The 24715-nt window shown below is 40.9% G+C and overlaps 1 protein-coding gene across 1 annotated transcript; it reads left to right on the forward strand.

Moving 5' to 3' along the window:
• The first annotated feature begins 20794 nt into the window (after positions 1 to 20794).
• Positions 20795 to 21249, forward strand: LOC134205260 (peroxisomal multifunctional enzyme A-like). Its single transcript, XM_062680356.1, has 2 exons — positions 20795 to 20972; positions 21037 to 21249. The coding sequence occupies exons 1-2, from the start codon at positions 20846 to 20848 to the stop codon at positions 21225 to 21227; spliced, it is 318 nt and encodes a 105-aa protein (XP_062536340.1). The 5' UTR covers positions 20795 to 20845; the 3' UTR covers positions 21228 to 21249.
• Positions 21250 to 24715: the final 3466 nt, after the last annotated feature.

A 24715-nucleotide genomic window follows, 5' to 3' on the forward strand; every position in this document is an offset into this window, starting at 1 on the left:
GTTCTGAATAAGATTAAATAGATCAATGAGAGCACAAGACTAGTGGTCCTCAACTTGGGCTACATATATCCCTTGGGGCCCCTTCGATAGCCCCATGGGTACCTCGGACAAAAATGCGTAATGGCGGATGTATTACAATTCGAATAAAAACCTATGAATAATGTTTTCATAAATTGTATAGTTTTTTATTCTAAAAATTTTTATTATATAGAAGAAGATGCATGATGATCAGCATATCAAAGCCCATCGAATCCGGCACATTACATTAAGCAGCACAGTGTATGGAGGACTGAAGAACAAAATATCAAAAGAGCAAAACGTCGAATGAACTAAATCTAGAATCATTTGAGAGGCATGAAGGCTTTGTCTTGTCTTTATTTGTCTTAGCACATGCACAGCCAGTATTGAAAAGCATCCTGGAAATGTCGGTTGTATTCCCGAGCATTTTCTTGTCTGCATTAATATTTGCAGCATATCATAAATATGACACAAGTATTTAAATGGCCAGGCCCACCGCTTGAATTTGGGAGACAATCCAGAACTCCCGGCAATCACATTATTTAGAAATAAATAACATGATCAACGAAGAGTTTTGAATCTACGAAAGGAAGAAACGGGGACAGCCGTACCAACCGTTTCACATTCAGGGGAAAAGATGATTGACGGATCGTTGGGAGTGACTTTGCTAAGAAGATTAATGTACACTCCATGGATCCTCGACCAAGGATGTTATCGATCATTTAGTAATCTTCGTTCGATCATTTAGTAGTTTGTCAATAACTCATTCCCGAGGCCTAATTTCAAAATGTATTGTATGGTGGACTTTTAGTACGAAAGTTTTTCTACAACTCTTCTTTACAGGTCGATGTTCGAATTCCACTATTAAAGGAGTTACGGTGCTAGTTGCTATACTCATGCTAAATGATAACGAAATATGCAATCATTTAGTCTAAGCTACTGCTACTAGCGATATAGCTCCGTCATAAGTGAAATTCAAACAACGTTCTGTTAGGCAGAGTTGTAGATAAACCTTTACACTAGAAGTCCACCATACAACACATTTTGAAATTTAGCCTCTGGAATGAGTTTTTGACAATCTACTAAATGATCGAAGGCAGATTACTAAATGATCGATAACATCCTTGTCCTCGACGTCTTGGGATGGGACACAGTTGAGAGGCATGAAGGCTTTTCAGAAAAACTCAGAAGCTTCATTGCAAGAGGCTTGGAAGACTGCTTCTAAGCACCTTGTAAGATTCCTTTCTATAGGAACAGAAACTTCCTTTCAATAGGTCTGGATTAGACCTGTGCGCCGCCGCCGCCGGTGGTTTTACTCACGCCGCCGCCGCCGACTATTTTGGGTCGGCGCGCCGCCGATCATAATTTTGCCACGCCGATGACTAATTGCAATAAAAAAAATAACTTGAGCCGAGTCGCGTAAAGTACGGGACATCGAAGATGGCCTTACAGTTGAGGACGAAATACGTATCTGTAATGAGATACAACTTGGTGGAATTGATTGGAATAGTACTAAATTCGTTTTATGATAGTTCATAAATATTGTTAAGATGGATCTCATTAAAAACACTGTGAGTTTGAATGAAGGTTTATCTAGTAAATGTAATCTACTAAGTAGAATAAGCCAGAAATTGTTTAACTGATCTTATACATTCTTTTAAGCCAAGGATTGGATGAGGATTCAGTTGGGCACCTAAACATGTAGGTGACTCGTGCATTATGTTTGTTCTGGTACATAAGCTTTTGTGAGGGCTTGAATTCATGCCCAAAGCGCCCACATTCTTTCACTGGTGTAGATCATTGAAATTCGGGAATATCAAGTTAAGTAGCACATTGACTATCTCGACAATATTTATTTTTTATTTTTTTTAAATCAACCAGGGCACTCATTTGATCAGTTTCCTTTGATATTTAATATGTACTATTAGAACAGTTGACTTATTCGGCAAACTAATAGCAGTATTATAAAATCCCTACTGTGAATTCTTTTCCAGTTTTTTTTGTCTAGTATAACTATTTTTTATTTTGAAATCAATTTTTGAATATGTTTGACGAAACCACTTGATATATTTCCTTGTGACTTCCTCCAGCTATCCCTCCGAAAAGTTTCGTTAAAAAGACCTAAGAAAATTACTTCAGCGATTCTTCCGGAAATTTCTTCGAAAATTCCTTCCGACTTTCCATTACGGATTTCTTTAAAAAATCTTGTACGAATTGCTTTTAGAAATTCCTCATAAAATGCATACGAAAAAATTGTTTCAGGAATTCCTAAGAAAATTTTGTTAGGAATTCCTTCGGAAACCCTTTAAGGAATTCCTTCGGAAGTTTATTTAGCAATTCCTCCGGAAATTTCTTAATGAATTCCTTAAGGTGGTTATACAACAAAGCCAGAAATCGGCCATCTTGGAAACCACGCGCTTTTTATAGTGATTTTTCAAAAGCACGAATTGAGAGAACCACATTGCCCACGGGGATGAAACATTCGTAGATCGTTTGCTTACTTATGGTAAACAATCGACTTTAATTTCAGCATTTTACGAGAATTATTACGCTAGATTTGAACTTTTGATAATAGGAGTAGAAAACCATGTGGTGAATTCAAAATTCACCACATGGCTTGATTGTATAATCACCTTAAGACATTCCATTGAGAGTTTCTTCGAAAATTGTTTAGCTACTCTTTAATTTTTAATGCAATGCCTTCGGAAATTATTCCTTACACACTTAGAATAAATCGCCGAATTCGGTAAAAATTTAACGAAATCTCAACAGCAGAACTGTTCCTTGAATAATTTTACTGATTTTCGGTGACTGTCAAATAGTTGAACAATGGAAAAAATTACAAAAAATCTGTAAAATAATTGAATCGTTTGTTTGAAAAACTGCATATGTAACATTTTTGGCCAAAATGAGATTTTTATATATTCTGAATCCTCGTCCAAAACTACGTATTTTGGCAAAAAATACGAAAAAACAATTTTTGTTCAGGAATGTATGAACAAATTTTCGTTTGTTTGAAACTACATAAGTCCACGCACTTTGAAGAGTTATTGTGGAGTACTGTTTATAGTTTTTGCAATGGAGGTTCCCCAGGGTGTTGAGTTTTGCCAAAAACTATTGATCTGCATCGAAGAAATCGAAATATTCGATGCAAATGTGATCAAAAGATTTTTTTTTGTTTTCCCGAAATTGTGTAAAATGGATTTATGCAGTTTTTAAAACAAATGAATCAATTACTGAACAGATCTGCTGTTGAGATTTCGGTAAAATTTACCGAATACTGTAAAATGAGTTAAGTGTGTATGACATTTCTTTAACAATTATTCCATTAATTCCTTAAATAAATTCTTCCAGATATTGCATAAGGGATGTCTTTGAAATTTCCTCAAGGGATTTCTTCATAACTTCTTCCAGCAATTCCTTAAAAACAATCTCTGGGAATTCTTCCAGAAATTCCTGCAGGAATGCTTCGAAAATGCCTTTATAAGTTTCCGAAATTCTTTCAGTAATACTTTTGGAATGTTTCAGTGTTTGTTTATTGTTTTGTTTTATTCTTCAAAAATTAAATTAATAACTCCATCGGAATGGGGAACCTCCTTAGCCGTGCGATAAGATGCGTCGCTACAAAGCAAGACCATGTTGAGGGTGGCTGAGTTTCGATTTCCGGTCTGGTCTAGGAAATTTTCGGGTTGCTTAAAAACACTAAGCTGCGAGGCGGCAATGTCCCAGAAGAAGGAGAACTCCATCGGAAACTATTTCATTATCCAATTATTTTCAATTGATTTCCTGGAAGAAAATCCAAAAGAATTTCTGAAGAAATCTACGAAGGAATCTCTTAACTTTTAAAGAAATCCCTGGGGAAATATCCAAAAAGAATCTTGACGATTTTTTTTGTTGATTATTTAAGGATAAAAAATCTTGAGGAGTTCCATTTAATATATAGGGTTTTGTGCAGAAATTTCCGAATGAATTTTCGAAGGCATTTTTGAAAGAGATCCTTAGATCAATTAGAAGAATTAGTTCGGATTTTCCTTGGGAAAATCATTAGGGTATTCTTCCGAAAATTCATTCAGAAATTCTTCTAAGAACTCTTTTGGATATTTTTGAAATGTTCTAGGACGAAATTTCCTAAAGAAATCCTGAACAAGTTCCTTAAAGAATATCCGAAGAAATTCCTGAAGATTTTTTTAAAGTAACTCCTGAAGGAACTTCTGACGGTCTTAGATTTCTCTAAAAATTCCTTTGGGCATTCCGTCAAAATTTCGTACAGATATTCGAAAATACTTTCTGAAAATCCTTATGAAATAACTACGGAAAATGTTTTAGGGGTTTGTCAAAACTTTGTCAAAAAAAATTTTAAAATATTTTCTGAAAACTCCTTGAGAAATTCATTTACGGATTACTTTAGAAATTTCTATAAGTTTTGGAAATTTGCTTAGGAATTTCTTTGAAAATTAATTTACGAATTTCTTAGGGAGATTCTTTTAGGAGTTCCCTCTAGATTTTTTTTCGGAAATTCCTCTAGGGGTTCCTTTGCAGGTTCCTTGTCAACTTTCCTGAAATTTCCATAGGAATTATCTCAAAACTATCTTAAGCGATTTCTAGATAATTTCTACGGGTAATCCTTCAAAAATTCCTCCAATAAATTCTTTGATAACTTTACTGCCGTCATACACATATCTGTCCCATGTTTGCTGGGATTTCCTATGCACATGGGACAGTTATGCGTAGAACGGCAGTTTAGGCTTCAACAAAACTAGATCAGTGCACATCGTTCATTCTTCCAGTCGCCCTGTACGGTCATGAAGCATAGACGTTAAAAGATGCAGACCATCGAATTCTCGGAGTGTTTTAGTGGAAAATACTACGCACAACACTTGGTGGTGTGGTAGAAAATGGTGAATGGCGCAGACGCATAAATCAAGAGATGTACCAAGTGTACAAACATGCCGACATCGGCAGGATTATAAAATACGGCAGATGACAGTGGGCTGGACATGTTCTTCGTATGCTGCAAGAGAGACCTGCAAAAGTCATGTCTAGCAGAAAAACTGGAAGAGGACGTGGGCTCTGGGGTATACCCGCACTCTCTAGCTGTGTGCAATCGAGGAAGGTGCGTGTGCGGCCGGCGTGCAGGGAAACTGGCGACTAGCGGTCCAAGAACGAGTGACCTGGAACAAAACATTACAGTCGGTTTTGCTCTGGACAACACGGAGTATACTACCAACATAGGAATAGGTAAAGGTAACTTTAGGGAGAAATTCTTGAACATTTCCCTAAGGAATTCCTTCACAACATTCTCCATTTCTTTTGATTTTTTCGGGATCTCTTCAAAAATGTACTCAAAACTCCTCTGGAAATTACTTCGGAAATTTATTTGAAAATTCCTTCCAAAATTTATTTTGGGATGCATTCGGAAATTCTGTTGGGAATTCCTTTGAAAATGTCTGGGTGATTTTCTCGAAATTTTCTTAAAAGGTTCCTACTATTTTTTTTTAGGAATTCCTTCAGTTCCTAAAGTTTTTCCGTAAATTTCTTCAAAAATTTTGCTGAAAATGCTTTCATAAACTCTTTCCGACATTACTTTAAGAATTCCCTCGGATAGTTCTATAGAAAATTCACTTAAGAATTTCATCGGAAACTAGTTCATTCTTTAATAAATTTTCGAATGAATTTCTGCAGGAATATTGTAAGGTTTTACTAAGGCAAGATCCATATAGCACGTCACGCAAAAAGAAAAAATATTTTCAACCCCCCCTCCCCGCTTCGCCTCGCTTTTTGTATTAATTCTCAAAAAAGTTTGTAAGGATCGTCACGCGTCACGCGGAATTCCTTCAAGAGAAATTTTTTATCATATTTAACCAAATTTCAGGAAAAATATCTGAAAAAAAATATGCAGCCAATTAAACATTGCCCAATTCTGTATGTAACTCAAAGAATAGTAGTTCAAATTTTTCAGAAATTTAGATATATTGAGAAGTAAAACGACTGAAGTGTATCAAAATCCTGAATTGGAAATAACTTTTGAAAAAAGTTGACAAATTAGTTCTACTACTTCTACTTTAATGGTTCTACATTACAACTGGAATTTGGCCTGGTTTTTAACTTAGTATTCTATTGGCATTTCCTTAATTATCAATTGAATGAAAGCTTTTCTGTGCCAGCCATTGCATGAGTATGTATCTCTTGTGGCAAGTACAATGGATTCACTATGCCCAGGAAGTCGAGAATGTTTCCAACTCTTAAACATCCTGGACCGAACCGAGAATCAAACTCGCCATCTCCGGATTGGCAACCCTACTTCTTTGTTCGCAAGGCTACTGGAGACAAATTAGTTCTATGGCACCGAAATCTAATTCTCAACATTGCTAAGGGGTCACGACAAGTGAAGCAGGATTTATTGTTAAAATTTGATTCATCAAAATCAGAGAACAATAAAATAGTTTTAATTTATAATAATAACATTTTGAAATCAGGTATTGATCAGTGTTGCCGGCAATTAACTATTTTTATTAGGCTGTTTTATTAACGACAAACGTTAAATGTTGCAATTTAAATCCACTGAAGTCGATTTTTACACTAGCGATTCCTACCCCGTGAATCAAAACCGCTTGAATCCAAAAATCCGCGTAAAAATTGATTTTTTCAACCATCGATTTTTTCATCCACGCCGGTTCACGCCGCACGCATACCAGGTATGACAATATTATGAAACTAAGATGAACCTCCGATCTGTTTTCACAGGGTTTTAGTACTAATCATCCCCTTCCAGGAAATCATGCGATCAAAATATTCTATCGGTGAAAATTTAAGAAAATTAGGTTTTAAGATTTTATAGGGGTTGACATAAAGGTTTATATACGAAGAAAATCCACTTCTCATAAGAAGAGTTTGTACCATCCCATTTAATTCCACCACTTGATTGTACCTTGACAGGTACTTATTTCGACCTCAACAGTAAGGTCGTCTTCAGTATCTTATACTTGACTCGACTTGACCTCAAATTAGCGAAACTTTTCGTAAAATAATTCACTTTTGATAAAAATGAAACCATTGAATGCTAAATGGACGATTTTGTTGAATGGATTATGGGAATGTGAACGACGTTGGAAAGACGAGGACTATAGAGATTTTCAGGTGGAACATTTTTCTTGTAATATGTTGTTGGGTATCTTACTATCATATTTTTGATTTTGTTTAACTTTTTTTTGGCTTTATTATTGTGATTTTTTTATAAAGTTATAAATTTATCACCTAAATTTTATTTAAGACGATGACTACGTAAACGTTTTGTAGACCGTGAGATTTAATGGCCACTCTGTAACAGGTTTCCGGTGCTCGGGAGTCGTGACAATTAGTTCAGGGAATACATATAACCAAATTGTTAATGAACGAAATTACGTAATTATGGGTATCAAACTTGATAGTTATGTGAAGCGATGGCAATAGAGATATTTTCAAGATAATAATTATAGCTGACTACTCAATAGTTGATGTTAGATTCGCCAAGAATGCCATTTTTTGTTTTTAGAACACAAGCATTCCCAGCAGAAATTCGTCTGTCTACTGTAACAAATCCTTTTTATGAATGCTGCTCATTACAATTATTTAATTTGGTAAGCAAATTCGGCAATTACTGATTCCACTTTTCTATGGTACCCGGAAACTGATAAAGATTGGTCGGTGAGTCTTACAGTCCTGGAAATCTAATCAAAACCAGAACAGGAGGTATTTAATAACATACATATATCATAACTTGATATTAATGAATGATACTCGTCATAGATAAGTAACAATGACCGTAACATGACCTTATTAGTTTATGTGCTAGTTTAATTCAGTTGCTGTGACAAAATCGGTCTAAACTGTGTCGATATAATTATGAAACTCCCAACAATGTTTCTATTGTGCATTTGGTATTCGTAGAACATGGTTGAGTTTCTATTTCAGAAGAAAATTATTAAAGCTCTTTTTTAGTGAAAAGTTTTCATTGTCATAAGACTAGCATAGTACAATTCCATTTAAACAATGCACAACAAATTTTGGTCTGCAAATTAATAAAATGTAAAAAAAATATTAAAACCCAAATTAATCCACATAGCGGTGATGATGCCTTTCCCGTGCCTTTGAAAAAGTTTAAAAGCATACAAGAAAAGTCCAAAATATCTCTGATAGTTAGATAGGTCCATATTTATGCATTCGTTTATACTGATTTTAAAATTTCACGTCGAACGCAATTTGTTTCGAATAAATCAGATGAGTATAGATGCCAAAAAAATTTTTTTTCAAGACACATTTTGAAATTAGTATTTTGGCCATAACCTTCGAGCCCATAGTCCGACCTGGCCAATTTTCAATAGGAAACAGTATGGGATACATCCCGTTTAAAGCCAATCGAAGTACACTGAACTATTGAACGGAAAATTATGCTAAATAGAATTTCGACATTTCAACCTTTATATCTAATCCCTGTAAAATCTTAAAATATAATTTTCTCAAAATTTCACCGATAGAATATTTTGATCGCATGATTTTCGGAAAGGGGATAATTAGTACTAGAACCCTGTGAAAACAGATCGGAGGTTCATCTTAGTTTCATAATATTGTCGTTCCTGGTATGCGTGCGCCGCCGCCGCCGCCGCCGCCGCCGCCGCCGATAAAAGTCAACGGCGCACCGCCGTGACGCCGCCGCCGCCAGAGCAAAAGTGACCACCACGCCGCCGCCGCCGATGATGTGACCGGCGCACAGGTCTAGTCTGGATACCATCTTTTAAGTCTCGGAAAACTCCTGGCAAGAGGCTTGGAAGCCTCCTGTGAAAAGGCTAGGAAGGCTTCGGAAGTTTTCTATCAAGAGGCTTGGAAGCGTCCTTTCCAGAAGGCTTGGAAGCCTCCTTTCCGGAAGGCTTGGAAGCCTCCTTTCCAAGAGGCTTGGAAGCCTCCTTTCCAAGAGGCTTGGAAGCCTCCTTTCCAAGAGGCTTGGAAGCCTCCTTTCCAAGAGGCTTGGAAGCCTCCTTTCCAAGAGGCTTGGAAGCCTCCTTTCCAAGAGGCTTGGAAGCCTCCTTTCCAAGAGGCTTGGAAGCCTCCTTTCCAAGAGGCTTGGAAGCCTCCTTTCCAAGAGGCTTGGAAGCCTCCTTTCCAAGAGGCTTGGAAGCCTCCTTTCCAAGAGGCTTGGAAGCCTCCTTTCCAAGAGGCTTGGAAGCCTCCTTTCCAAGAGGCTTGGAAGCCTCCTTTCCAAGAGGCTTGGAAGCCTCCTTTCCAAGAGGCTTGGAAGCCTCCTTTCCAAGAGGCTTGGAAACCTCCTTTCCAAGAGGCTTGGAAGCCTCCTTTTCAAAAGACTTGGAAGCCTCCTTTCCAAGAGGCTTGAGAGCCTGCTTTCCAAGAGGCTCGGAAGCCTCCTTTCCAAGAGGCTCGGAAGTCTCCTTTCCAAGAGACTCGGAAGCCTCCTTTCCAAGAGGCTCGGAAGTCTCCTTTCCAAGAGACTCGGAAGCCTCCTTTCCAAGAGGCTCGGAAGCCTCCTTTCCAAGAGGCTCGGAAGCCTCCTTTCCAAGAGGCTCGGAAGCCTCCTTTCCAGAGGCTCAGAGCCTCCTTTCCAAGAGGCTCAAGCCTCCTTTCCGGGAGGCTAGGATGCCTCCTTTCCATGAGCGTCCGAAGCCTCCTTTCCAAGAGGCTCTGAAGCCTCCTTTCCAGGAGGCTCGGAAGCCGCCTTTCCAAGAGGCTCGGAAGCCTCCTTTCCAAGAGGCTCAAGCCTCCTTTCCAAGAGGCTCAGGAAGCTTCCCTTTCCAAGAGGCTCAGAAGCCTCCTTTCCAAGAGGCTCGGAAGCCTCCTTTCCAAGAGGCTCAGGAAGCCTCCTTTCCAAGAGGCTCAGGAAGCCTCCTTTCCAAGAGGCTCAGAAGCCTCCTTTCCAAGAGGCTCAAGCCTCCTTTCCAAGAGGCTCAGAAGCCTCCTTTCCAAGAGGCTCAAGCCTCCTTTCCAAGAGGCTCAAGCCTCCTTTCCAAGAGCTCAAGCCTCCTTTCCAAGAGGCTCAGAAGCCTCCTTTCCAAGAGGCACAGAAGCCTCCTTTCCAAGAGGCTCAGAAGCCTCCTTTCCAAGAGGCTCAGGAAGCCTCCTTTCCAAGAGGCTCAAGCCTCCTTTCCAAGAGGCTCAGGAAGCCTCCTTTCCAAGAGGCTCAGAAGCCTCCTTTCTAAGAGGCTCCAGAAGCCGCCTTTCTAAAAGGCTCAGAAGCCTCCTTTCCAAGAGGCTCTGGAAGCCTCCTTTCCAAGAGGCTCAGAAGCCTCCTTCCAAGAGGCTCAAGCCTCCTTTCCAAGAGGCTCAGAAGCCTCCTTTCCAAGAGGCTCAAAGCCTCCTTTCCAAGAGGCTTGGAAGCCTCCTTTCCAAGAGGCTCAGAAGCCTCCTTTCCAAGAGGCTCAGAAGCCTCCTTTCCAAGAGGCTCAGGCCTCCTTTCCAAGAGGCTCAGAGCCTCCTTTCCAAGAGGCTCAGAAGCCTCCTTTCCAAGAGGCTCAGGCCTCCTTTCCAAGAGGCTCAGAAGCCTCCTTTCCAAGAGGCTCAGAAGCCTCCTTTCCAAGAGGCTCAAGCCTCCTTTCCAAGAGGCTCAGAAGCCTCCTTTCCAAGAGGCTCAGAAGCCTCCTTTCCAAGAGGCTCGGAAGCCTCCTTTCCAAGAGGCTCAGAAGGCACCTTTCCAAGAGGCTCAGAAGCCTCCTTTCCAAGAGGCTGGAAGCCTCCTTTCCAAGAGGCCTGGAAGCCTCCTTTCCAAGAGGCTCAGAAGCCTCCTTTCCAAGAGGCTCAAAGCCTCCTTTCCAAGAGGCTCAGAAGCCTCCTTTCCAAGAGGCTCGGAAGCCTCCTTTCCAAGAGGCTCAGAAGCCTCCTTTCCAAGAGGCTCGGAAGCCTCCTTTCCAAGAGGCTCAAGCCTCCTTTCCAAGAGGCTCAGAAGCCTCCTTTCCAAGAGGCTCAGAGCCTCCTTTCCAAGAGGCTCGGAAGCCTCCTTTCCAAGAGGCTCAGGAAGCCTCCTTTCCAAGAGGCTCAGAAGCCTCCTTTCCAAGAGGCTCAGAAGCCTCCTTTCCAAGAGGCTCAGGAAGCCTCCTTTCCAAGAGGCTCAGAAGCCTCATTTCCAAGAGGCTCGAAGCCTCCTTTCCAAGAGGCTCAGAAGCCTCCTTTCCAAGAGGCTCAGAAGCCTCCTTTCCAAGAACTCAAGCCTCCTTTCCAAGAGGCTCGGAAGCCCCCTTTCCAAGAGGCTCGAAAGCCTCCTTTCCAAGAGGCTCGAAAGCCTCCTTTCCAAGAGGCTCGAAAGCCTCCTTTCCAAGAGGCCTGGAAGCCTCCTTTCCAAAAGGCCTGGAAGCCTCCTTTCCAAGAGGCCTGGAAGCCTCCTTTCTAAGAGGCTCAGAAGCCTCCTTTCTAAAAGGCTCAGAAGCCTCCTTTCCAAAGGCTCGGAAGCCCCCTTTCCAAGAGGCTCAAAGCCTCCTTTCCAAGAGGCTCAGAAGCCTCCTTTCCAAGAGGCTCAAGCCTCCTTTCCAAGAGGCTCAGAAGCCTCCTTTCCAAGAGGCTCAGAAGCCTCCTTTCCAAGAGGCTGGAAGCCTCCTTTCCAAGAGGCTCAGGCCTCCTTTCCAAGAGGCTCAGGAAGCCTCCTTTCCAAGAGGCTCAAGCCTCCTTTCCAAGAGGCTCAAGCCTCCTTTCCAAGAGGCTCAGAAGCCTCCTTTCCAAGAGGCTGGAAGTCTCCCTTCCAAGAGGCTCGGAAGCCTCCTTTCCAAGAGGCTCAGAAGCCTCCTTTCCAAGAGGCTCAGGAAGCCTCCTTTCAAGAGGCTCAGAAGCCTCCTTTCCAAGAGGCTCAGGAAGCCTCCTTTCCAAGAGGCTCGGAAGCCTCCTTTCCAAGAGGCTCAAGCCTCCTTTTCAAGAGGCTCAAGCCTCCTTTCCAAGAGGCTCGGAATTCGAGTAGCACACATGTCACATATCAGTCACTGTGACCATATGCGACCAAATCCAGTCACATTTGAGTTGCTGCAACCAAATCGATCTACACTGTGCTACTTGGGAAGCCTCCTTTCCAAGAGGCTCGGAAGCTTCCTCTCCAAGAGGCTCGGAAGCCTCCTTTCCAAGAGGCTCGGAAGTCTCCCTTCCAAGAGGCTCGGAAGCCTCCTTTCCAAGAGGCTCGGAAGCCTCCTTTCCAAGAGGCTCGGAAGCCTCCTTTTCAAGAGGCTCGGAAGCCTCCTTTCCAAGAGGCTCGGAAGCCTCCTTTCCAAGAGGCTCGGAAGCCTCCTTTCCAAGAGGCTCGGAAGCCTCCTTTTCAAGAGGCTCGGAAGCCTCCTTTCCAAGAGGCTCGGAATTCGAGTAGCACACATGTCACATATCAGTCACTGTGACCATATGCGACCAAATCCAGTCACATTTGAGTTGCTGCAACCAAATCGATCTACACTGTGCTACTTGGGAAGCCTCCTTTCCAAGAGGCTCGGAAGCTTCCTTTCTAAGAGGCTCGGAAGCCTCCTTTCTAAGAGGCTCGGAAGCCTCCTTTCTAAGAGGCTCGGAAGCCTCCTTTCTAAGAGGCTCGGAAGCCTCCTTTCCACGAGGCTCGGAAGCCTCCTTTCCAAGAGGCTCGGAAGCCTCCTTTCCAAGAGGCTCGGAAGCCTCCTTTCCAAGAGGCTCGGAAGCCTCCTTTCCAAGAGGCTCGGAAGCCTCCTTTCCAAGAGGCTCGGAAGCCTCCTTTCCAAGAGGCTCGGAAGCCTACTTTCCAAGAGGCTCGGAAGCCTCCTTCCAAGAGGCTCGGAAGCCTCCTTTCCTCCTAGTACCCGACAGAACTACGGAATCTCATTTTGCTTCTTCTGCTGCCACTCATCCATGGTCTTTTCTTACAAATTTATTGCGTCTTCAAAGCACTCCGATTGACAGTTTCGGTCACGGAGTCCGACATCCAGACGCAAGGACCAAATTATGCTATCTGGTCAACTATCACTGGTCAACTTCGTTGACTTTAGATGTTCTGTTGATGAGGTGAACCTGACCCTGAAGGGGTCCAGTCCAAATACTGTAGGGTATCCCATGTTGAAACATCCACACCAGATGTGGAGAGAATAATCTTTTCCGAATGACCGACGAAGGGACTTGTTCATCCTTATCCAGCTTTAAACCTATCTAAGGTTGCTAAGAAATTGGTTAATTGTCATTTGCCTTAGAGGGGATTTAAAATCTGGTTATCGGCAATACGTTTCGCAACAAACATTGGTAGTTGAAAAAAGGCACATAAGTCGAGAAATGTATCAATTAATACGCGTTTGATCGTGTTCCTGCCCGGTGTGCATGTTGTTAGTTTGTTCTGATTTCTGTGGCCTTTACAAAGTTTGTTAAAATCAATGTGTAAAAAGAATAGCACGGTCGTATCGCTTATCAGAGTGAATCCAGATCCAACGATGCCTATCGACTAACTGATATTGTTTCCTGTGGTTTTCGTGGAGAGGCAGAGTTTAGCACCGTCAAAACGTTGTCCGTGTTTGAACTTTCACCCCCCCACGCACGTCACTGAACAACTCTGCTGTTGAACGAGTGGGCCAGGAACCCCAAAAATATCATTCTCATCATTGGTTTGAGAAATCATGAAGCTTGAGGTGTCGCACGACATGGTTTGACTTAGAATTGTAAATGGTCACTTATTCCGGGGACAACTGACCCCAACGAAATCTGGAATAGTTCTGGAACCGTGCTGTGGATAGCCTCGATATAGTATAAATGGAAAATTGGGATCCATCCGGATGGAATGCAACTTGTTGCGAAAGAATCGGTCAAGAAATGCGGTTTTTAAAGCAGTTTCGATTTTTGAAAGCCCTTAAAAACAGACGTTGGGGACGGAAAGGTTAATTAAAAAAAAACTTTAAGGTGATTATAGAATGAAGCCAGAAATCGGCCATTTTGTAAACCACGTGCTTTTCCAATATTTTTTTCAAGAGCACGAGATGAAAGAACCTTAACGCGTATGAGGCTGAAATAATGGTAGATCGTTTGCTTAGTTATGCTGAACAATCATAATTTGAGTTTCGGCCCTGTACGAAAACTATTACGTCAGATTTGGGCTTTTGAAAATGTATGTAGATAAACGTGTGGTGAATTTGAAATTCACCACGGGCTTCATTCTATAGTCACCTTAAGGCGAAATGGATCGGCTCATTGTGGTCGTATTCGGTAACAAGTAAATAATACCACAAATAAATTAAAACTAAACATATGAAATAACTTTAAAGGTCTGTAGTTTATTATGAATCGTTTCTGAATGTCTGGTAAGGTTTTTGTAAGCTTTTTGAACCGACAAAAAAATACTGTTCAGAGATTATCCCATTCCCTATTTTATCACCACAAAAATTCATCTGTGGTGAGATAAACCGGATTTCACTGTTTTACCATCACCGTCTGTTGCTGCCTGCCTGTAGCACCGAAGAAAGTCTGTTCTTCCATTTTCCGTTGAAGATATTTACAGTGATGCCATCGAGCACAGAATCAAGTGATGGTACCCATCTACGTCAATTTATTCTTTATTATCGTCCTATGCAGATAATGGCACAGCAGCATCGATCGGTCAATTCTATTCCTGCGCAGAAAAGGTTGGTCATTGAATGCACTGCTGACTACAATGCCTGAGATAGCAAAAAATCCACTGGCATGCAAAGGACCAATAAACCCAAACAAACTTCTTGTTGCAAAAACGATTGGAAGATTTTTAGCTCTGCTGTTTTGAAAATCTTCTGAAAGTTTACCACATTGTGGAGTTCATCCTGTCTGTTGGCAAGCGGGAGCCACTTGGAACATCTTATCGCACTGTTTGTTCACTGAATGTGATGGACGACACATTCCCCGATTGCTTTGATTGCTGATGATGTGACTCTAAGTTGTGGTTCACTTTAGGCCTACTTCGATGGTTTCAAAGCAATTGAATATATATATTTTCAGTTGGTGTTGGTGTTAGTTCATGGTGGTTGATGCTTGCTTTGCCTAAAAGTTTTTATAAAATTTATTGAGTGATAAATTCACAATAAATGTATTATTTGTGTTGTACTTCATTGTTCTACAATCATACAATCTGTGATATCAAATGTTTACATAAGTTGTAACCTAGAGTGTTAAAAAAATGCAAATATCCCAAAATATTTCTATAAATGTGACATAATAGGTGTCTATAGTATAGGTGGTGCCAAGTTGCTGCTGCTGTTGTTGTTGCTGTTGGTGGTGCGTCGTTCTACACACTTGCGTTTGGTTCCGTGTTGTAAAAGCGAAGGAAGTTTGATTGATGCTGGCCTTACCCCAGTACATCGCATGTACTCCAATACAGTATCGTCAATAACGATAACTGTCTTTTGGAAGGTTCTGGCTCGAAAACAAGTAATACTGTTGTGCTATTTAGGGTAGATTTGATATTGTCACGGAAAAGATTCACTCCTAGTACGTCGCATATACATACGTTAAGTTGTGTTATAAATTAACATACTTCGCATGGTTCTGGCTCACATTAAACACTCAGATGCTGTGTCTGTAGAGTAGATTTGACAGTGTCATGGAAAAGGTAAGCCTAGCTATATATTAAAGCTTTTAGTAGTGAGTATCTTCGTGGGATCCGAGTGAGTACTACGAACCTGTCCACAGCAAATACACCATAGAGAAAGCTCTGATGAAATGCACTAATACATTCTTTAGTACTGTACTTGTAGTATAACATACTAGGTTTTGCAAACGTGTGTGCAATTGATACTACAGTTGTGTTGATATTTTGTAAACGAATGTAATCTATATGTTCCTTATTTTTGTTTAGTATACGTTTCTGTCTTATAAAACGTCCACATAGTTAAATTTGTTTACACCTAATACTCTCTCTTCCGTAATAAGAATCTGGCTTTAAAAATGAAAAACAACAAAAAATGCAACATTTGTCATAAAACAGAATCAGATAATAATGATTTGCTAACTTGTAAATACTGCTTTGCAATGGCTCATTTTGAGTGTCGTAAAAGTGTTGACAAAAACAGGAAAATGCCAGGACACATAACAAATTTCTGTTCTCCCAAATGCTCTAGTCTGTATGATCGTATTACCACAACAGAAGTTAAAAATGATCCGACTATCAATCAATTTATCGATGATCTGAAAAATGTTATGCATGAAAATACGCGAACTATCAGAAGTCAGGTGCAATCAGTAACATCTGCAATTGAAGCATCTCAGCAATTTCTCTCATCTAAGTTCGAAACTATCTTGGCAGACTTTCGAAGCTTGAAAGATGAAAATAATCGTCTCAAGCGAGAAATCGAAGACTTAAAAGTGCTTCAAACTTCGTTATCTGCTGTGGTCTGCCCCTAGAAATTCGAAACAGAATGGACTTGGACCGACTGCTGAAGGGTCAACATTAATTACTTAATGTGCTTCAGATTTGGGTAAATTTTGCAATTTGTAATCACTGATGGCTAATGTTCTGCAGAACTTCTTTCATTACACTTTAGATGAGTTTTATGAAAAGAATATGAACAAATCTGAGAAATCCTTGAGAATTTTTCAATGGAATATAAGAGGAATGAATGACTTGAACAAATTTGATTCGATTAAAGAGTTTCTAGTACCACTGGACATTCTAATAATTGGAGAAACATGGTTGAAAGCTGAAAACACATCGCTATATGCTATACCAGGATATCAGCATGTTTTCTCATGCAGGGGTTCATCAAGTGAGGGCTTGGCAATGTACATTTCGAATAAAATAAACTATCGCTTGATATCATCTGAAGTTTCGGATGGATTGCACCATATTCACATTGAACTCAAAATACTTCAACACCACTACGATATACACGGAGTTTATAGACCTCCTTCATTTCATGTTAATAGTTTTCTGGACAAACTTGAAGATTGGATCAGTATTTCTTCCTTGAGTCACTCTTGTTTTATCCTAGGAGATGTTAATATCCCAATGAACTTGATTCATAACAATGTTGTTAATAAATATAGGTCACTCATAGAGTCATATGGAATGGTTTGTGGTAACACCTATGTGACAAGACCTGCTAGTAATAATTTGTTAGATCATATTGTTTGTCGATTGGAAGATTTAGATCGTCTTTGTAATGATACCATATTTTCGGATATAAGTGATCACACGCAAATTGTTTCAACTTTTAAATTGTTAATTAATAGGGAGCCAACGGTATTAACCAAAAGAATAATAAATCATCAACTACTAGAAACTGAGTTCGAACATTTCTTAGACACTATTATAATTGAAGATGATGTGTCGAAAGTTTTAACCGAAATACAGAACGCGTATAATAGCATATTATCCCGTTGTACAAAAATCGTATCAAAACAAATCGTAGTGAAAAATCAATGTTGTCCTTGGATGACCTTTGATCTTTGTGCATTGATAAAATTAAAGATAACTATTAAAACGAGTTAAACGTTATCCAAATGATATTAATTTGAAAACTATGCTGGACCATATAAGTAGGAAAGTTCAATGTACCAAACAGCTATGCAAAAACGATACTTCGAAAATTTACTGAACACAACATGTCATTCGAAAATGTGGAAAACTATCAATAAAATTTTTGGGAGAGCCAGTGATAAATGCCGAATTATGGTTAATGGTGAAAGCAACCTCACAGCAAATAGCATTCAGGAATCTTGCGAAAATCTCAACAAATATTTCACAACAGTTGGACAAAAGTTAGCTGATGAAATTCCCAATCGCACTGGTACAAATCCGTGTGACAATATTCAAACTGTAAGTAACTCAATATTCCTGCGCCCAGCGAATCCCAATGAAGTACTATCACTCATTAAAGACCTAGATGGTAGCAAAAGTCCAGGTCCAGATAATTTACCTTCCTCGGTTCTTAAAACACACTCGGTGAAATTTTCGAGACTACTATCCGAAATGTTTAATAACATTATTTCCAGCGGCGAATATCCTGATTGCTTAAAACGGCCAAAGTGATACCAATCTTTAAATCTGGCGATACACATATGGCGTGTAACTATCGTCCAATTTCCACGTTATCAGTATTCAACAAAATTTTCGAAAACTGCTTGTGAACAGATTATATAACTTTTTGAGCAACACAATATTTTGTATCCGTTGCAATATGGTTTTCGACGTGGCTGTAGCACCACCACAGCAGTTATAGAACTCGTTGATTATGTTACCAGACAAATTGAAGCGAAAAATGTTGTCGGAGGACTGTTCATAGATTTAAAAAAGGCTTTTGATACGCTGAATCATAACATTCTTTTAGCGAAGCTTGAGCGTTATGGTGTCAGAGGAATTGCAAATCGGCTAGTTGGCAGCTATTTATCGAATCGAAAACAATATGTAACAATTGATGGCGAAATAAGTAGGACACTTGGTATAAACGTAGGTGTCCCTCAGGGAAGCAATATTGGGCCACTTCTTTTCCTTATTTATGTTAACGATATTGGTACATTAAATCTAAAAGGTGTGCCTAGACTCTTTGCAGATGACTCGGCTATATTTTTCCTGGATCGTGCTCTGATGTCATCGTCCTAAATATTGAGCATGACCTTGCCATCTCTCATGATTATTTTTGTACGAATCTCCTCTCACTTAATTTGTCCAAAAGCAAATTTATGTTGTTTCATTCACCACGAAAAAACCAACTCTTAGAAGCTATCCAAAATTACATAATATAACTATCGAACAAGTCAATGCATTCAAATACCTTGGTATTATCCTAGACCCTACTTTTTCATGGAATAACCACATCGCGAATGTTGAGCAGAAAGTATCAGTATTATGTGGTGTCATCAGGAAAGTTAAGTCCTTTGTATCGCAGACCGCTCTGTTGAATTATTATTATGCTTGCATTCACTCCATATTACAGTATCTGAACATAGTATGGGAAATGCATGTAAATCCAAACTCAAACGGCTTCAGACATTGCAGAATCGTTGTTTGAAACATATTTTCAATCTTCCTCGTTTGTATCCCACAATCAGCTTATATAATAATGAAAGTCATAAAATTCTTCCTATTCGTGGTCTTTGTGAGCTTCAAACATGTACTTATGTGCATGATATAATATATAACACAGGCATCCATAATAACTTACCAATTACATTGAATAATCAACTCCAGAATACACGACAAGCACATCACTTAGTCCGAACCCAGGCTAAAACTAATCTTGGACAGAGAAGAATCACTTTTATAGGTCCTCAAAAGTACAACACATTACCTAACGAGTTGAAACAAGTCTCGAATAGAAACATATTTAAAGCCAGATTGAAACTGTATCTAAAACATAAAATATGTGAATATCTTTGAACTGATCATTTAACCATGAACTATCCTTAAAGTACTTTTATTATAATTCTTCGTCATATTTCCAACCATATATGTTTACTTTTAGTGTTTATAGGGATCCCTTAAAAGGAATTTAGTTTCCACAGGGTACACCCTGCTTATCTTATTGTTGTAATTGTTCATCACACATACCTAAGCATTTAAATTTATTTTTGTATTTCCATGTTAGTCTTTCTTGTTTAAAAATTAGATGCGTCCATTGCCAGGAAGCTCTCTGTGCGAGTTTCTTGGTGTGGGGGAAGTGGTGGGCCATTAAAAAAAAAAAAAAAAAAAAAAATATGATTTATATGATGAACGGCAAGTACTGTTTCACTGCCACACACATACATGATGTCTTGAATGAAGACATGCTTGGTTCTTTGTTTTATTTTTCTCACATACTTGGTATACCCCCGCCGTTACGCTTGGAAGGCACCTTTGCGTGGTGTGTTACGGTGTAAGATCTACCACGGTCACATTGCATTGTCAGCCACATGAAAATCCTGACCCAACGAATACCTTCCCCAATATCCAACCCCGCAGTACTTATGAGGGTGTCGCTGAGTCGGGGGCCTCTCATTAAGTAAGTACTACACCAACACTTCCTTTCCCTCCCAAGTTACGGTGAAGATGGGCGTGGCCAGGAGTAGTAATCCTCATGCTTTTGTGATTTTTATTCTAGATTGGAATCAAGAACCACACCCACCTTTATTTCTGATAGCAATCTGAATAAGGATTTCAAAAGAAAAACATGAGTATCACTAGTGTCCAATCTACGAAGTACACCGTAACTATGCTATGCTATGCATTTTCTCACATACTTGGTATATAATTTCTGGATCGTATGATTTTTCTAGTTATTACATCATTAAAAAGATGCGATGACTTTTCGTCAGAGTTCATATTTGACAGTTATGAAAAATAATCTGCAAATTTACTAAACAATAAAAATGCTGGTGAGAACTCGCTTTGATATTCAAAAAATGTCCTACTTACAATTTTAGCTAAGCCCGATATCAATTGCAGTTGCTTTCTTTTACAAATCAATGAATAGAAGGGCACGCCGTTTGTTTTTTACTCTATGATGTAAAAATAAATATAAATTCTTTGTGATAACGATCTTCAGACTGGAATTATGTACATAATAGTATTCATAGTAAAATAATGAAATAAAATCACGTAAAACTTGAAACTTCAACGCTGCCAAGGGCCACCGTTCTTGGCGGGGCCATCCCAGCCAACCGCACGCTACACCGCTGAGTTATATCCAGTCTAAATTGTCCAATGCATAGTCAAAAAAAGTGCTATTCATTATCATGATATGCCGAATTTCTGCAGGGTAGATAAGATTCAAACCATTATCACAAGACTGGTTCTTCCCCTCTAATTGACCAATCTCAGCGATGTTCATTATTATAAATAAGAAGCTCCCTGAAAACGCCAGCTCAGTTGTGTCTTGAATCGGCTATCACGTAAGGAAAGTGTCGTCCCAACAAATTTATTGCGCTTATCATGTCTACAGATGCTTTCATCGAAAAACTTAAGGCTCGCTTAGCAGCCGTTGATCCGAACGCACCGCGCAAGGTGGTCGGTGTATTCCAACTGAACATCAAGACCGCAACCGGTGTCGAGCAATACAGTGAGTTTGCGAAATTTGGATATACGTACTGGAAGCTCTCTAATTAGTATTATATTTTTTGCAGTTATCGATCTGAAGCAATTGAAAGCGGATACGGGAGTTGCTGATAGCCCGGATGTCACCCTCACCATTGCATTGGAGGATATGCAGGCCATTATCGGAAAGACTCTGACCGTTAGCGAAGCTCTGAAGAGCGGTAAATTCGAGGTGTCCGGAAATCCCGAACTGGCTGCCAAGTTGGGCGAAACGATCTAAATTATTCAATAAAGAAGTTTGATCCAGACTATAATTGTTATTATATTAAAATTAATTTGGAAATCCTTTAATTTATTTTTTTTATTTATTTTGTTCATTTAATTTCATCTGATAGAAATTGTTTTATACATATAGGGATGGGGAAAAGCTTCTTTAAGATAGCGAAGTGTTGTACTGAAAGTGTCATAAAAACCCCTTATCTTTTAACAAACATTACATAAACTGATTCGACATATTCACAACAGATTAAAAGTAAACAATATAAAAGTAAGAGTGGTCTTAGCGCTAAAACAAAATAAATGCATCTTCATATTCATTATACAGTGCGCCCAACGCCTTCCGACAACGGCTGGAGCGTATGTTACGCATCGGAATCAGGTGAGATGTTGTCCAATTTCAATTTTTTGTTAGAGTTGGTATTTTTTAACCATTTTTTCCGGCCTACAACATGGATGCGACCTTGACCCTGACCCAGGGTCGCATCCATGTTGTAGGCCGGAAAAAATGGTTAAAACATACCAACTCTAACAAAAAAAGTAAATTGGACAACATCTCACCTGATTCCAATGCGTAACATACGCTCCAGCCGTTGTCGGAAGGCGTTGGGCGTAGAGCTGAAGTCGAAAGTTCTGTACTACTCATTGAAGCGTAATGACATGTACCGAACAGGATCATGCAGCATATAATTTGCTACACGTGGTACAGCAAATTTCTTGTCCGTGGTGATCGTTCTGGAGCATACATTTGTAGAACAGCAAGCATTTCAGGAGAATCGATTTCCCCAACAAGAGCTTTAGCCACAAAACAGCCTGAGCTATTGATCTTCTATGCTCCAGAGTGTTCTAATCCCAGAAGTTGGCATCGGTGTTCATAAGGCGGTAGGTTAACAGCATCGTTCCAAGGAAGATGGCGTAGTGCATAGAGCACAAATTTCTTTTGCACGGTTTCCAGTCTTGATATCCAAACTCTCTGATATGGGCTTCAAATAACTGAGCCAAATTCGACAATGGATCGAACTAGTAGGCAATATAGTGCTGCTCAGGGGTAAAACTGCAGCCGAATCGGGTTGTACGCAAAGGTGACGTAGGACTACGTAGCTATACGAAATGGCTGGTATTTGCTATCATAATTTGTGTCTCTTTATTAACATTGAGCAAACTGCTCGGAGGTCAACTGAATCAAGAAGCCGAATGGTTGCTCCCCAGTTGGATGGACTTTAAGTCTTCAACCGTGAAAAAGGGATAAACACGACTCATCGGCTGCATCGAAACTTGACTGACTTTCAATTGACGACATCACCATCCTAGAAGACATCATCCTCAAAAATGTCCGAAATAAAGGAGAAATAAGCAGAATCGGAAGTGGCGCGGAACCAAACGCAAATATATTTATTTGCAACGTTCAGCTTCCGTCCGCGATAGAAGCATACGTGTATCGTTTTCTATGGCGCCGGTGGCAAAGTGAAAGGAACTTCAAGAAGTTATTACACACAGTTCTTTCCAGGACTTAAACTATTTATTCATAGAAAGGTATTGACCGTTGGGAAAAATTTCACCCAGACAAACAGACTATTCGGTTTAAATTTTCGTATTCATTAGCTTAAACGACATTGGCGATTCTGAAAAGATTCTCTATTTTTCATAATGTGCTATTTCCAACACTAAAGCAGCTAAAAGAAATTTTCAACTAAAGTGGCGTCTTCATCGAATTGGCTGTCATTGGTGAATTTTCTGGCAAGAATATTTGGTTTTCTTTCTGATAGCCAGAGAAGATCCATTAATTACGTAATGCAAAAAATGACCATTTTTAACCTCTCTCTCCCTTTTGTATGGATTTTCATACCCCTCCCTCCTCTAAGCATTACGTAATTCATGGTTGCTCCCTCACTGGAAATGAAATAGATTTTTCCGGGTGATCATTTTATACAAAAGAAGGTTACTCCGAGATGGTGTAACTGGTGCTTTAACCAATTAATCTACGAAGAACCTCCGTCGGCCTTCGCAACCTAGCGGCTACTGAATGAGCTCGAGATTCCCAAATTGGACGCATAGTCAAATCACTCGCAATCCATTTCTCAAGCCAACACTTCCACATGTGTGTAGTACACTTTCATATTAGAAGAGGAGCGTGAGACCGGGACCATCGTCCCTAACCCCTAATCCCAAGGCGTCAAGCGACCCGTGCCGAGGGGATGCATGGCCAGGGGGGTGAAATAATAAGCTAGGCATTTAACGGAGCCTGTGGGGTACCTGGGCACCCTCCACAGTAATTGTCCCTTACCGCGTTATGCTGGGCTCTGGCGTGGTGGACCTCTTTTCCCGAGCAACTCGTGGGACCAAAATGGAAAACCAAGTCAATTCTTCAATTAGTGGTAGTAGTGTAGGCGACAACCCCTTCGCAAGAGGTGGGTTGTTCAGGTCTCCGCCTAGGAGGCCAGAGGCAATAGTCGGCAGCTCAGTGCGCAGCGCCAGCGTGGGTCACTCAACCTTCCTCTCGGCTATAAAAACGCCGGTAGGGGTTATTGACGGCCCATGGCTTGTGGAGGCGATGAACCGCAAACGCGATGGGCTTTCGGCCTTCGAGGTGGCGACGGAACAGCTGGACGCCATCATCGACTTTGCGTCATCGAAGCATAATATCAGCAAGGACCTCAAGAGGAGCTTGCAGAAACTTCGAAAGTCGATGCTGGACGCCAAGCTGGAGAGGGCGGTCGGGACGGCCAAGTGTAAACCCGTGAAATCGGTGGAGTCGAGGTCTACCCAGACTGAGGCCCAAGGATTCGCGGACTCGGGCAAGGTCGAATCGACCGAAGGCGTGCCAGCTAAGACGGTGGTGCCAAAGTCTACCCAGACTGAGGCCCAAGTATTTACGGGTACGTCGGGGGTGACTGCTCCAACGGAGCAGACACAAAAACGGGGGAGACAGTCTCCAGGGGATGAGCTCTCTGGGGGCCGCTCCAAAACGCGGAGGGTTACTACCCCGAACAAGGGTAGTGGGGCTGGGAATCTGAACCCCGGTCAGGTACCTCCAAAACCGGGGGAGGAAAGACCTGGAAAGGTCCGTCCACTCAGGCAAGACGGTGGTAAGGGGTTACGGCAGGCTGAAAGTTCTCAGCCGCACCAGACCAGGGAAATAGAGGGGAATGACGCCTCCTGGACCCTGGTCAAGAACAAGAGGAAACCGAAGACGTCAAGGGCCGAAAAGAAGGCCCAGGCGAATGAGGGTAGCAAGAGGTCTAGGGTAGGCGCCAATCGCTCCAGGGGCGATGCCCTAGTCATCACGGCGGACGAGGCTAAGTACTCGGATGTTTTGAAGGCGATGAGGAGTGACGTCAAGCTCGGTGAACTCGGCGCCTGCGTACGTCGAATAAGATGTACCCGGGTGGGCGAGATGATACTCGAGCTGAAGCGGGGCGTCTCGCAAAAGGGCGCCGCCTACAAGAAGTTGGCGGAGGAGGTCCTAGGCGAGACGGTCAAGGTGAGGGCACT

The sequence above is a fragment of the Armigeres subalbatus genome, chromosome 1 (genome assembly GCF_024139115.2).
Source record: "Armigeres subalbatus isolate Guangzhou_Male chromosome 1, GZ_Asu_2, whole genome shotgun sequence".
In the NCBI taxonomy this organism is placed as follows: Eukaryota; Metazoa; Arthropoda; class Insecta; order Diptera; family Culicidae; genus Armigeres; species Armigeres subalbatus.

What these genes read in the sequence shown, in the direction of transcription:
- LOC134205260 (XM_062680356.1), top strand. Translation starts at nt 20,846, where the DNA reads ATGTCTACAGATGCTTTCATCGAAAAACTTAAGGCTCGCTTAGCAGCC. An exon ending in AACCGGTGTCGAGCAATACA is followed by an intron (nt 20,973 to 21,036) that starts GTGAGTTTGCGA and finishes TATTTTTTGCAG; the next exon opens with TTATCGATCTGAAGCAATTG.